Source organism: Primulina huaijiensis, chromosome 12, assembly GCF_012295235.1.
Source record: "Primulina huaijiensis isolate GDHJ02 chromosome 12, ASM1229523v2, whole genome shotgun sequence".
Classification (NCBI taxonomy): domain Eukaryota; kingdom Viridiplantae; phylum Streptophyta; class Magnoliopsida; order Lamiales; family Gesneriaceae; genus Primulina; species Primulina huaijiensis.
The window spans coordinates 2609957-2623664 of record NC_133317.1 but is presented as its reverse complement, the minus strand read 5'-3'; the positions used below and the strand labels follow the sequence as shown (position 1 = coordinate 2623664).

Below are 13708 nucleotides of genomic sequence, written 5' to 3'. Positions count from 1 at the left end.
ATTACCCCTATTTTTTTATACCAAGATATAAAAATCCCGTAATAAATTTAATAATTTCATCAAAACATTATATTAAGAATTAGATTACAGTATTTGATTATAATTACCATCATATTAATCATAATCCTAATCATGACAAAGAGCGCACATAAACGCTTTAGTTCTTATACATACATCATAGTAATATCTGTACATCAGCCTGCCTCAAATGGAAGATAGAACTAGCCCAAGTTCAAAACATTGTTGAGAATTCACCGTTCTTGCTATCTCATGGCTTCAGAAAGTAAATTTTACAGAGCGCAAAAATAACATGGACAGTTGAAGGAGAGGATCAAGGCAATACTTTCGACATCCAAGAGAAGGCCTCTGAATTATGCAGTGGTTCCTTGCGCACATTCTGAATGTAACGTTCCAACAAGAACACATCTTCATCAACCTTATCACTGGGCATCGCATCCTCAGTTAACTTTACCGCTGCAATTTGAGCGACTTGGAACTTTTCAGCACTACGCTGTAATTTCCGAGCAGTTTCTTCTTCACCAAGCATCACAAGACAAGTCAGTAGAGATTTAAGCTCACATTTTGCTCCTTCGGTTAGAGACATGCCCTTCAAATGCTCTACTAAAGCCATCTCCTCGCTCGGGCTGGATAGCAAAAGTCACTTCTCTTATGAGGGGTTTTCCCCCGATTAAGGTATATAAAATATACATAGAAGTAATATTTTACCTTCCAGCTCTTATTTTTCCTCTATTTCGCTGACGCCCTCTGCCCCTAGCAGACATGCTCAGGGAAGTCGATGCAGCTGAACCCTTTTTGGTCCTGCTCAAGATAAGTGAGACAAATAGTACAAAGCATGTCCAAGTGAATTCGAAGATTTCACAATTTGGTATTTGATGGCTTCATGGTTTTAGATAAAGAAAACAAAAGTCCATCGAAGCCAATTGGCACCAATTTGTATCACTGAAAAGTAGAAGTCAATAGATTACTGATGGTAATGAGTGACCTCCCATCCTAGCATGATTCAATAGGCAGAGGTGCACGCTAAAAGATATTGGCCAACATTACTAGCAAAACTAAGTAACTCTAAACAAAAGGAAGTATGACAAAACTATATGCTAGAGAGAGCTGAAGATTAGGCAACTTACCCTGTGGTATATGCACTCAACTCACTGAAAGTAGTGCTAGCTTGTGAACCTGTTTCATCATCAAGATAGCCCACAGATCGCTCATCAGATTGGATTGTTGCAGCAAGTAACAATCTTCTTTGACGAACAGCCAAGTAGCGGGTCAAGTACTTGCCAGCTTTTTCCATCCCTTCATTGTATTCTCCAATAAGCAAGCTAGAACACTCCAGAGAAGAACTTTTCACTACTGAAACCAGGTCGCCTCTTTGGTGCAGAAAAGCAATTCTCAAAGCCTCTTCCCATTCTCTTGCTTGGACCAATAAGCTGATACCATTGTTTATATCACCACAATAATCTAATACTATTTTAGCAGCATCACCTAATTTACCAAGTGCCTGAAGCTCCTCGCAGAGTTCACGCGCCAGATGCAAAAGCTCATCCTTCCCAAGTTTAATGAGGCCAGCTACTGTCAGAACCCCCCTCCAATTGCCACAAGCACGATAAGCCTTTAGAGCTTTTTCTAGATGGAAGCTACACAAATAGGTGGTAGCAGCATCCTCAAAGCATTTTGAAGAAAAAAGATGATCTCCCCATGCTTCAAGAATTTGCCGTTTTTTATGCGGCTGATCAATCAACTGAAGACCTAGAGGATATAGTTCAGGAACGTTTATCATCAGGTCTGTAAAATTATTATAGTAAGGGTCTCCCGCAGAAAAAATGTGCCTGAGAGCACTTTCATATCTTCTCAGTTTAAGGTCTATTTTATACTTCATCAAAAGCATTGGCATGTTTTCCAATTCTTCAAGTAGTGGCAGAAATTCTTTAGGATCCTTCTGTGAATTTAACGCAACAATAGCGGCAAGATTTAAGTCATAAAGCCCCAAAGCAGCTTCAAAAACCGCCTCTATATCAGACAACCATAACAGATGCTTCAGAGCTTCCTCGGACGAAGGGTAAGACGTTCTCTTTGAATCATCAGTTCCCGAGAGCTCCATTTCTCGGATAAACTTTACTCTTTCCAAAGCCTGTTCCAGAGCTGGGGGGTCATTTTTAGCTAAAGTGGTCAGAATGCAAATCTCTCTTGAAGGACTATCCTCGATGTGCTCCTCAAGCGCCTTGTGGATGGCCATCAGGACAGAGTTTACTATATTATCACCATTTGAGACCTTTACGTCTTTGCACTCCTCCTTTATGTGATGCGCGGACAAGTGATTTTTGTACAGTGTCTCCATGATATTTATATTTTTCAAGCCACAAACAAACTCTGTTATGTAGCTCAAATTCCTCACCTGTCTGACAAAATCTGCAGCTGACTGAACAAAGGTTTGCCAACCACAACGATCAACAATAATATTAAAATCTATCCTATGTCGTCTTACCATGAGCAAGGCATCTCTGAAATGACCTTTGTCCAAAGAATTTACAATTGAAGCAAGGACCAATTTTCTGGGATACACACATTCAAGATTTCCTCGAGGTGTCTGTAGTATGATAGCAGACTCATCTCCATGGAGGACACCCACAACCTGGGCCCCTCTCTCCCATATATTTATATAAATGCTTTCAGTTTCAGACTTTCTACTCTTCACAATAGGCATGAAATTCTCATACTTCTGTTCCAATTCTCCACGCACAATATCACCAAAGTCAACAATAAATAGTAAATCATGTTTCGTTGCAATCACCAAATGAGTCATTGTTGAATCGCCAGAATTCGAGTAAAATGAAAAGCTTCTGCAGTTCTTACATAATATCCTTCCCTCAGTATGCAAGCTGCCATTGTCATCAAGCCCAAGGAGTAACAATTTATCTGGTGTAAAATCTCCAACTTGAGCAATATCCATCTGAGGGCAGGAAAACAAGAAATTCTTATTGTCACATTTACGAAGACTGGCTCCTCTATTTGTTCCAGCCTTTGGGATGTACTCAGATAATTTTCCACCATCAAACTGAACAAATGCCAAAGATTTACGAGATGGCACAGGAGCTATACCAATAACCACCCCTTCAAGATAAATCTGACTCGAAATTTCACTTTGCCAACCTGAGGATGTCACTGAACTAGGAATTTGATCTTCAGAGCAACTGATCTCAATTTCCATCAGGTAATAACCTAGACTGCCATCCTTATCAAACGGGGTTCTCTTAGTGCCATCACTATCACCAAAACGAAAATAGGAAACACCAAGAAGCACGTGTGAATCCAACAAAGACAGATGTAGCAAAGATCCAAATTCTGTACCAAAATATGAAGCCTCAACTTTAAAATGGTTCCCTTCAAGCTCATCCCATTGTTCAAGCAGAGGAAGCTGCACAATACTTAAACCTCCATCTGACAGAGATGCAACCAGACGATTTTGTGAAACTTTGGAGCAGTAAGTCATATCACGAATAGCGCTAGGAAACTCTAAGCTAAAACAATACATAGGAGGTGGAATCAGGGACAACGCTAATGGGGTTACCAGTATCTTTGAGCCATCAATGACAAATGCTGTTGAATCATCCCTTACAGCCGTGACCCAAACAAACTTATAGCTTATAATTTGGCCATTAAGAGTCCAACAAATCAACCGAAGAGGTTTTGTCGGATCCCACATGAAGTTCACTTTATCATTCCTTGAATATCTAATCTCCTGCTTTAAGTACCACTGATTATTACTAAAAACCCAAATCTTGAGGGTATCGTATGTTTCATTTCTAACAATAGCAGCAAGAAGATCAGAGTTACAGTTGAACCTCAGAAAGTCTATAGTAGCCTCAATCCCCTCGTTGATACTGAATGAGCTTCTCTCTAAACCATTTCTCTCAAAAAAGACTATAGATGGGCATTTATTTTCTTCAATTCGATCATAGACAGCAGCAATTTTTCCTCCACTTTGAATCCAGTCCAATGCTGATCCCATGAAAGGCCTTGGTTCTGAGACAGCATGGAGCGCCCCTGAGTCACGTTCCCAAATTTTAAGCTTTTTATTTGAGGGAAATGAATCATGCGCCTTGCTTAGAGCTGCAAAAAACTTGCCATCGCCCCTCCATGAAATGGGATTGTGAAACAAAACTTCGGCAGAAGATGCTAATTCATCTGAAACACAATCCAACACATCATGTGAATAAACTGCACAACTCCATCTCAATTCTAAAGTTCATTTATTCTTGAGCACTAAACATTTTTGCAGTATAATGACAATAAAAATGCAAAGGATCATAGAAAAAGTCCACAACACCTCCCTCTTCCTAAACTTGGATGGATAATGTTGACTTTTATATTTCACAAACTATTGGTGTAAATGCTATTTCTCATCTGCTCACACTTCCATGATAGTTGCGGTATGTTTTTCTGAGCATCTTCTCCACGCTTCCTTCATAAACCACGTCACTCTCTTACAACCAACGACGCAGGAAAAATTTTCAATTGGAATATAAATGTTGCCTAGTGATAAAAAAGAAAGACTGGAAAGGGCACAAGAAGAAATTGCCATGTGCAAAGCTACCAAAAGATAGGAGCCAGTTGCAAAAATGAGTATGTGCAAAATAACAAGAGGAATCTATTCTTGAAAACGAATTTTCGCACAGATCCATTTGCGCAAGTCTCCCCGAAGAAGTAGGTGTGAATGCGAGATTTTGAAAACATTCCAAGGCATTCCAAAAATCTCTTTTTGAATAAAGTTAACTCCTAATGGAATCTTACTATTATACCACAAAACTATCCATATACAATTTTATGAACTATCGTCGTTAATAGCGAAAAAAGTTTCCTTCAAAACCCAAAAAAACAAGCACAAAATGAAACAGATGTCATCAAGTTAAACAACATAAGAGGCAGCTTATGACATGATTGACTCACATCAAGTTTAAATTTAAAGAATATGGTAAAAAGTCCTTACGTACGTCAATATCTTCTGACAAATCATCTAGTGCCATCTCATACAACAAATCCCAATCAAGATTCATCACTAGAATCTGCTGAAAACCAGTGACCATACCGAACAAATCACCATCTGGACTTAGTGAGATGCACCTGACACCACCTTCGACTCGTCCAACAATTTCTGTTGCATTATCATCCACACTAAAGAGTAATAGAAGACCATAAGAAGTTCCCAAGAGCAAGGCTTCCTTTTCCATGACGTATTCTAAACAAGTAATGTAATCTCCTGCTTCTAGATCAATGAGATGAGCAGAAGCAGGTGATGAGGTCTTACTCCAAGCTCCTTCAGTCTGGTTACGGAAAAAGATTCTTCAGGAGATATATAGATACAGAACAATAGAGAGATCGAGAAACTTGGTCCATAATCATCAAAACAAGTTTGGAAAAAGATTAGTCCTTCCATTTGGACAATTTCAAAAATCATGAAGTTTTATCAAAGACAAAATCTTTTTTATTTATGCAGCTTCGCTAGGCGCATTTGTTATAAACACATGCATAATATCGTGATTCATAACACTCATCCATAATCTTCACACGACACATCCAAAAAAAATATTAAATCCCATCTCCGCTAACTTCTGCAAGACAGTACAACCAAGAAACAACAAAACAACAGAAAATAACAAATTAAAAATAATGTTTTTATACTTGAGATGAAAGATTCTGCATTGTGTAAATGAAATTGGAGGATGAAACGAAGAAGAGGAGATCGCGCTCCACGTCAATGGCCGACAACCGGAGAAAATCCTCCACACTTTCAGACTGTAACTGCAGCCTCGCAGCCACCTCCCAAGAAATCTTCAGATTATTCATCTCTTCCTTTGCACGATTCCTCGGTGGATTTTTCAATTCGATTGGCAGTTTGTCGTTGGTCCAAGCCTACAGTACAATTACCTCACTGAGGTTTTTGTGGGTTTTAGCTGAAGGTCGATGGAGAGTGCAAATATATTAACCTAATACATTATCTGCATTCAACCCCCTGAAGATTGATATTATTGCAACTGCAACCACGTCTTTTTTATATATATATAACTTGCCACATTTCGGTGGTTGCATATGGGATTGTTTATAATCCAATTTACTTAAATATTTGGTTATAATTTTGTGTATTGATTATTTATATCATGTTGATTAAATTCGTTAATTATTTATTTTATATAATCAGAATCATTAAATGAAAAATTATAATATTATTTCTAGTATCTTTGATTTTATTTTTTTTATTAATTATTAAAAATGAAATTTTGATAATTTACATTCCATCCCAAATAAATCAATCAAACAAACATATTATAATTTATTCAATATTATTCTTTATTCTAGTTAAATATTTTAATAAAACGAACCTAACAGACTTTATCAACCTTTTTGTAAAAGATAGTAAATATTAATTAAGAAATTAGAAAATAGACCTTCATAAAAAAAATAAATCTTTCATAAGACAACCTCACGGATTTTTATTCATGGATCAATTGTATTCATATTTACAATAAAAATTAATATATTTAACATAAAAAATAATATTTTTTCGTAGATGATCCATATGGAATATCTATTTCACAAAATTGACCCGTGAGATCGTCTCACATGAGTTTTTGTGAAAAAAAAGATAATTAAATATTTTAACAAAACGAACCTAACAGACTTTATCAGTCATTTTTACACACGAGAGAAAATTAGAAGACTATATTTTTTTAAAAAAATAAAACGAGCAATTTAGTTATTTCTAGGCCAGAGCAAAAAGAGGTGTGTTTCCACGGACGAAGCCTACTACAATAGAAAATAGTAGTTTGTACATGGTAGGTATGATAATCTTCAAAATCACAATTTCATAAACCATTAAAAGCAGTATTTTTTTTGACATGGAAAGCAATATCCAAGATAATAAAAAGGTTAATATATATCTATCACCACATTCTAATCTAGACTCTTTTTTGTAGTATATGATCTACCCTCTTTCAACTCCCAATTATACGAACTCGTGCAGAGACCGGTTTTAAACTCTTAGTCTGCTCGGAACTTTCATGCGAAACTTGCTGTTCACCCAGACAAACATTGGGATCGTTGACAATGTAGAAGGAAAATTGTCACCGATAGAATGAGGCTAGAACGTAGAGCATGAGCGCCGTTGATGCAGTTACGAGCAGTTCCTGAGTAAGGCGAAACAGAGTTCAATTGCAATTAATTTGCTGAATTTTTTAATTGATTCGATGCATGTCATTTTGCACAAGATGCTAAGTTTTAGGCCATCTAAATGAAAAGACAAATCATTCACAATTTGGTCTATCGCATTTCGTGTCGCGCACCTCAGCAGAACTTATTATATTTTCCCAATGTGCCTCATTCTATGAGGCATGAGGAACATCCAGTGGTGGTATATAATTTCCTTGGAAATGAATCTGATTTGGCCATTTTCAAATATCTAATCCAAAGAAAGTGTCTGGTGGACGGCAATGGTTATTACCTGGTTGTTGTGCAAGAAAACTGGCACATAGCCAAGTGAATATTCGACTACATTCAGAATACCAGTGTATCCCTACAATTTAACATTAGAGAAACTGTCAGTGTATAAACCGAGCCAAATAAGCCAAACAGAATACAACTTAACTTTAACCTAAATAACTGGATTTTGTAAAGCTGTGTTTAGTTATTGAAATGTGATTACACGTGGATAAATCGTACTGAGACTATTAAACTAATTTTATAAGATGTGAAACAATGATGGATAAGCAACAACATGTTTACTTTGATTGATGAATTTTATGATTGAAATTATGACGAGTTACAATTTTATCATCTGTCTATAATAAATAATCTTATTTTTAACTTGTATTTGCAAAATTGAGATTGGGTATAAATATTATTTATTGTTTAAAAATAAAAATTAATAAATTGAGTAAAAAAAATTCTATGAATAAGGATAAAATCAAATGAAATGTATTAAATAATATATTAAATTATTTGATTTTTTATTCATGTTTTATAATTTTTATAAATTAGCTTTTCATGTATTATTTTTTTGGAAGTGAAGATGTAATTTTCCTTGATTGGAAAGAGTATCAGTAAAAAAATAATTATTAATCACATTTTTTATTTGCGATAAATTATCGAGTTTTAGAGTCTAAAATAGGTAATCATGAATGAGCTTTACAAGTCAGTACGAGCCATAAAAAAACATGTAAATATGAGATTGATAAGATTATACTAAGATTATCAGTATATTCTTATGCTTATCATAGCAAGAAAACATAGCCTAAATCATCGAGTGTATCTGATTTTACTTTTAAGTAAGAATGAATGAACCATAATGATTCAGTAAACTGGTGATCATTCCAGAAATAGTTAATGGAAAATAAAACAATTAATGAATCAAATACTGGAATCCTACTTAGATAAACCATGCCACCTACAAAACTGGATAATAGAAACTTTGTCACAGATCAGATAATGGGCATCTGTCACTAGTATGTGGAAATAAGGAAGCAAAAAGAGAAACCTGAAATATTATCAGAAACACCTAATGACGTGAGGTGTTACTATCTTTAACGGAAAGGTTCAGTCCCGTGTGGAAAACTTGCTACTGATCAGAAATTTTGATAAATGATGAATAAAAGGACACCCAAGGCCATTATACTCTTTCATGACAACCGAATGTCACCTTTTTTTTTAAGTTAGAACCAATTTAAACGGTGATGAAAAAGAACTTGCCACAATGCTATTGTCAATCTTGATACATTTTTATTGTCATTTTAATCTTGTGGGATAAGGAAGGTGTGGAGGTTGTCCACTCATGTCAAATGCAAGGCTATCTATCAAGATGTTTGTAGAAATTAATGAAATTTAATTTTCACTAATTAAACCTTTTGAACACATAGAACAGAGGAAAGATCAATACAGATCAGAAATGTGACCTCATTACAAGTAAGATTATATGTTTCATCTGAACATGAACTCATAAATTCCAAGATGTTAAACTCAGGTATCTCACAAGCACGTGGTGTCAATACCACCATAATCATCTGAACATGAACTCATAAATTCCAAGTTGTTAAACTCAGGTATCTCACATGCACGTGGTGTCAATACTACCTTCAGGTGAAAAAAATTGATTGCTAAGCTTACCAAAGAAGCAAAAGCTATGGTACCAAAAACCAGGGCTAGAGATCGGAGTAGCCTTTTTCCCATTCGCAACATTCTACCTTCATCCTCACCTTCTTCCTGCATTTACAGATATATTATAAGAAATGTCAAGTTGAAAATTCTTCTAGGATGATATTTCCCTAAAAAAAGAAAATAAGCTTTTTTAGGGACAAATCACCACACGTGTAAAAGCATTCAACAATTTTGTCTTACAACTTTACCGTAAAAGTGGGAGATGAGGGGGTTTCAAATGCTTTTAACTTCTCAAAAATTCGATAGACAAACACGAAGGCTATAAATTGCAAAGGTTTATACTCTGCGCTACGTTTGATAAATATCCAAGCTGTCTGCAAAATAAAAACATGTAGTGATCAGTCAATGACCAAGTAAAATGCCAAATAATAGTCAATCTGTCCCACTCTACCTCCTAAATTTCAGCCTAGAAAACAAAACGGAATCCAACAAAAAAGATCAACCACTGCCAAACTCCTACTTACAAATACAGCTGATATTGCCATGTTAATTTGCATGTCTTTGACCGCAGATTTGGAAAATCTGAAATATTGACAAAAGAATAGAAGATAGTCAAGTAATGGCAAAAAAAACTGTTTCTAAGCAGAAGGAGAAAACGAGATATAGACGGAAAAGGTCAAATAGAACAATGAATAAAAAATCGAAAGCTAACAACACTATTTCCAATCACTAAGATATCTAAATACAACACAGATCCATGGAAAGAGTATACAAAACCAAATGATAGATAATCTAGAGTAAGAATTGTTGAGATTATGGACTTGGGTCTATCATCACCCCAACAGCTAGCTCAAGAGGAGATGTTTATCTAAGTTCGTATATACAACTCTCCAGAACTTATTCCAACCGTTATGGACACCTAACACACCTCTTCATGCTCAGGAATGAACAGCTGAAACGTGAAGTTTACAAGACGAGTGTCCATAAAGACAATCTAGCACATAACGGTGAACCTGAGATATGATATCGTGTTAATATTTTGAACTTGTGTTTAACTTTACCCCAAAAGCTAGCTCTACAACTCTAAAGAACTTAATATAGCCGATGTGACGACTAACAAGAATGATCTCATAACAGTTACTATCTAGTCAAGCTAAAAGTTTTGAGCATTTTTCTAACTTAAAGAATGAGGTACAAAGGTTAAAGACAACAAGTAGTTGACTAACTTGCAATAGTATTAATATCCACATTCTATGTTGGCGTTACTTGATGAAAAGGCATACCTTGGGCCCCATGGGACAATTGGCTGCTTATCAGCGTACTTTATATCCTTTGAAACCTGAGCTTTGTTCACAAACAAAATTTAAAAAATAAAAATAAAAAGCAAATATTAGATTGAAGGAATCAAATATTAACAAAGAATCATATGGTTGCAAACTACAATGGTGTATAAGAAATGAATCCTTATCGACCACAAGATCTACATGCTGATATCCAATCATATTTGGCACCAGGCGTCTTAAAATTCCTAATTCAGTTGATTTTTTTTTCTGAGAAAGTGTCTACACGTGAACTATTTCTTTATTAAACTCAAAACTTATATTGCTCTAAATTGCCAGAACACAAAGTTTGCACCTTCTAACCACCAAACCCAATTTCCAGGGAAAATTTTGGTGGATCCAAACAAGACTAGCGTATGGTCCTTCAATGGGATTAACTGTCCTACTAATGCCTTTTGCTCATGTTTGAAGTTTTCTTTCTTGTAGGATTGAGTGACAATTTCATAGATAGAGAGCTTACAAAATGATTTCTCTAATATATTCCCTTAAGAAACATTTGAATTTTAAGGTTTTGAAATCAATTATTTCAGATCCATACAGTAAATCCATGACACTTTCATAATCAATCACACGGAATCTCTCTAGTCGAATCAAATTAATATTTGCAAACGCAACTTACAGATAAAAGAGTACTTGGAATAAACTTGTTTGCATATGACATTGCATGACTAACCTTCTTCCTTAATTTATGTTGAGGAGGCAAATCCGTGACAGTAATTCACGAGGTTACTGATCTTAACATTAACAAATTTAAAACATGCATAAAAATACCAAAAAAACATACCTTAAACGAACCAACTGTCTCACCCTTCTTCCTTTTCGTCAGCTGCGACATCATTATCGAGTCGTAGGCCTTTTCTAACTGAACAAGGACGATTTACGAGTAAATTTGTGGGAATCTAATGTTTAGAACATACAAACATCTTCCTAATACATCTAACAAAAGTTATAATGGCAAAATAGATTTTTAATTAACCTACTCGGGCGGCGGTGGCTTCGTCACCTCTCCTATTAGCATCCTTTAGCTTTTTGGTATAAGCTGCCTTCACCATATCAAATCCCTCAAGGGGATTCACGCCTATAACCTGTATGAAACACACAAATTAGTCAAGCAACTATACAGCGGTTGGACCTACTGGGAGCCCGCCGCCCGGAGCAACCTAGACAGAGACATTTTATTACTCGACAATAAAAATTTCTAAAAATCCAAGTGACTGGGCCACCCCTAAATAACACAAATGTAGCAACAAACAGGTAAATGTGCATACTAAATTACCTCGTATGGATTAAAATCACTGTTTGCACCAGAACTACCGGCGGCTGAGAATGCAGCACGCACCACACCTTTGCTGCTCACTGGATAAATTCTGGAAATCCTGTAGAGAATAAAACCCAAATCCTCGATTCAAACGTAGTGGAAAAACCAAACTAAGTTGACGTGAATTTTCATGGCACGACAAATGCTGTACCTGAGAAATGAAGTGGGAAATTGACCTGATGGAGGTGAACCACCTTTGAGGAAGCATCTCCTAGGAAGCAATTGTGAAGTGTTGAGGATTTGGATCACTGTCAGAGCCATGAATTTGAGGAATTTTGGTGTTTGTCGGAAATGTGTTCGAGTTAGTGCGGCAGGGATCAGGGTTAAGGTTTATATGGTGAATTTTGTCCAGAATCGTGAATTTTCAAATTATTTGGTTAAATGTATTAAACTATCTAAAAAATAAATTGTTAAAATATTTTAATAGGATAAAGATAATAAAGTTTAAAAACAATGAAATATCGTTTAGTATTATTTTGCTTTTGGACACAGTGATCAGTGATGTCTCTTGTTTTATATTTTTTAAACTAAGTTCATAATTGTTTAAATAATTTTTAGATCTATCAATTTCAGCTCCTTTTGTTTTATTTTAAATTATGTTCTGTATTGAATTTTATGTTTATCCATTTATAAATAATATGATTTTCTAAAAGAAGAAAGCAAGAACAAAAAACAATAATTCAATGTTTTCATGTCGTTATCTCACATAATGTTTGAGTTGGTGAAGTAGGTGAGTGTATTATCAAATTATTGAGAGTTTGATTCTTCCGACCGATATTTTGTCGCTCGTGCTTCTCGCATTGCACTTATCTGACAATTATTTGTCAATCAAAAAGAAATGTTTTTACATTGTTGTCTCATGAATGAAAACATAGGTGACTAACAAATTTTTCCATCAAAATAAAAAAAAATTGAATCAATAGGTTAAATTATGTGATTTTGAGTATAAAATTCTAAAGATACGCTACCTAAACTTTTATATAACTTAATAAAGTTTATTGATATTCAAAGTAAACTTTTGTATAGTTTTAAAAAATCAAGTTGTATTCAAACTTACTTTTAAAAATTCTACAAAAATCTAGAGCTATTCAAAATGTTAATAAAGTTTTAATGATTTCATGTTATTCTACTAAGCAAAAAAATTAAAGCCTAATGTACAATTATAAAAACATTTTGATTCAACCTAAAGATTTGGATGAACTTTTAATTGATAAATATCTCAAACTTGTTTACTCACTTTCATTTTTTTTACAAATAATATAAATACGAAAAATAATTAATTAATTCATTTTTCTCCACATGCTTTTTCTTTTCTTTGGGATTCTTAAAAATATTTTTTTTATTGCTAATGTGTGTATGGTTGATTGATACATTACTATTATTATTATTATTTTTGAAACAGATACATTAATATACTTTTAAAAATCTATGAACGCATATGTAAGGATAATAATAATAAATTAAATATATTAAAATTTATAAAATTACACAATCGAAAATAGTTTAACATAATTATTCTCTTTTTCATATATAAATAATTGTCTTATTTTTTTGTTAGTCATATTGTCAAAAACAAAAATGAATGAAATTATTATAAGTTTGATTATTTATTAATATTAAAAAAATTGTTATGTATTTTTTTGAAAAATATTAAATAAATAAACACGTTGAATTGACTTGAATAATTAAAGTTAATTACAATAAATTGAGTAGTGGTATATTTATCATTTTTCATAAATCAAATCAATAAATACAAAATATTTATATTGATAGATAAAAATATTCTAAATAAATGAAAATTATTTACATTTAATTATTAGACTTCAGAGAAACTTAAAAAAACACAATCTAACTTTAGCGTTGATTTGGATTTTATTTGGAATTTTTT

The 13708-nt window shown here is 34.2% G+C and overlaps 2 protein-coding genes across 3 annotated transcripts; both read right to left on the bottom strand.

Moving 5' to 3' along the window:
• Positions 1-132: 132 nt before the first annotated feature.
• LOC140989648 (elongator complex protein 1) lies at positions 133-5987 on the bottom strand. Its single transcript, XM_073458958.1, has 5 exons — positions 5698-5987; positions 5006-5339; positions 1146-4203; positions 727-819; positions 133-644 (listed from the first exon to the last, which is right to left on the bottom strand). The coding sequence occupies exons 1-5, from the start codon at positions 5860-5862 to the stop codon at positions 332-334; spliced, it is 3963 nt and encodes a 1320-aa protein (XP_073315059.1). The 5' UTR covers positions 5863-5987; the 3' UTR covers positions 133-331.
• An 813-nt stretch (positions 5988-6800) lies between these two features.
• Positions 6801-12173, bottom strand: LOC140990575 (protein CHLOROPLAST J-LIKE DOMAIN 1, chloroplastic-like). 2 transcript variants are annotated; one of them, XM_073460332.1, is made up of 10 exons: positions 11972-12169; positions 11779-11878; positions 11483-11587; positions 11287-11364; positions 10446-10501; positions 9687-9744; positions 9411-9536; positions 9172-9267; positions 7514-7585; positions 6801-7199 (listed from the first exon to the last, which is right to left on the bottom strand). In XM_073460332.1, exons 1-10 carry the CDS (start codon positions 12079-12081, stop codon positions 7137-7139), a joined length of 864 nt encoding a protein of 287 aa, XP_073316433.1. In that variant the 5' UTR covers positions 12082-12169; the 3' UTR covers positions 6801-7136. The 2 variants fall into 2 exon arrangements, with proteins under 2 accessions (XP_073316433.1, XP_073316434.1); XM_073460333.1 differs by lacking the exons at positions 6801-7199; positions 7514-7585 and adding an exon at positions 8924-9023 and having other exon boundaries at positions 9104-9267; positions 11972-12173.
• Positions 12174-13708: the final 1535 nt, after the last annotated feature.

What these genes read in the sequence shown, in the direction of transcription:
- LOC140989648 (XM_073458958.1), bottom strand. Translation starts at nt 5,862, where the DNA reads ATGAATAATCTGAAGATTTCTTGGGAGGTGGCTGCGAGGCTGCAGTTA. An exon ending in GTCAGAAGATATTGACGTAC is followed by an intron (nt 4,204 to 5,005) that starts GTAAGGACTTTT and finishes ATTGTGTTTCAG; the next exon opens with ATGAATTAGCATCTTCTGCC. An exon ending in GGAAAAATAAGAGCTGGAAG is followed by an intron (nt 645 to 726) that starts GTAAAATATTAC and finishes TTTGCTATCCAG; the next exon opens with CCCGAGCGAGGAGATGGCTT.
- LOC140990575 (XM_073460332.1), bottom strand. Translation starts at nt 12,081, where the DNA reads ATGGCTCTGACAGTGATCCAAATCCTCAACACTTCACAATTGCTTCCT. An exon ending in TGGCAATATCAGCTGTATTT is followed by an intron (nt 9,537 to 9,686) that starts GTAAGTAGGAGT and finishes TTTATTTTGCAG; the next exon opens with ACAGCTTGGATATTTATCAA. An exon ending in CCATAGCTTTTGCTTCTTTG is followed by an intron (nt 7,586 to 9,171) that starts GTAAGCTTAGCA and finishes GTTAAATTGTAG; the next exon opens with GGATACACTGGTATTCTGAA.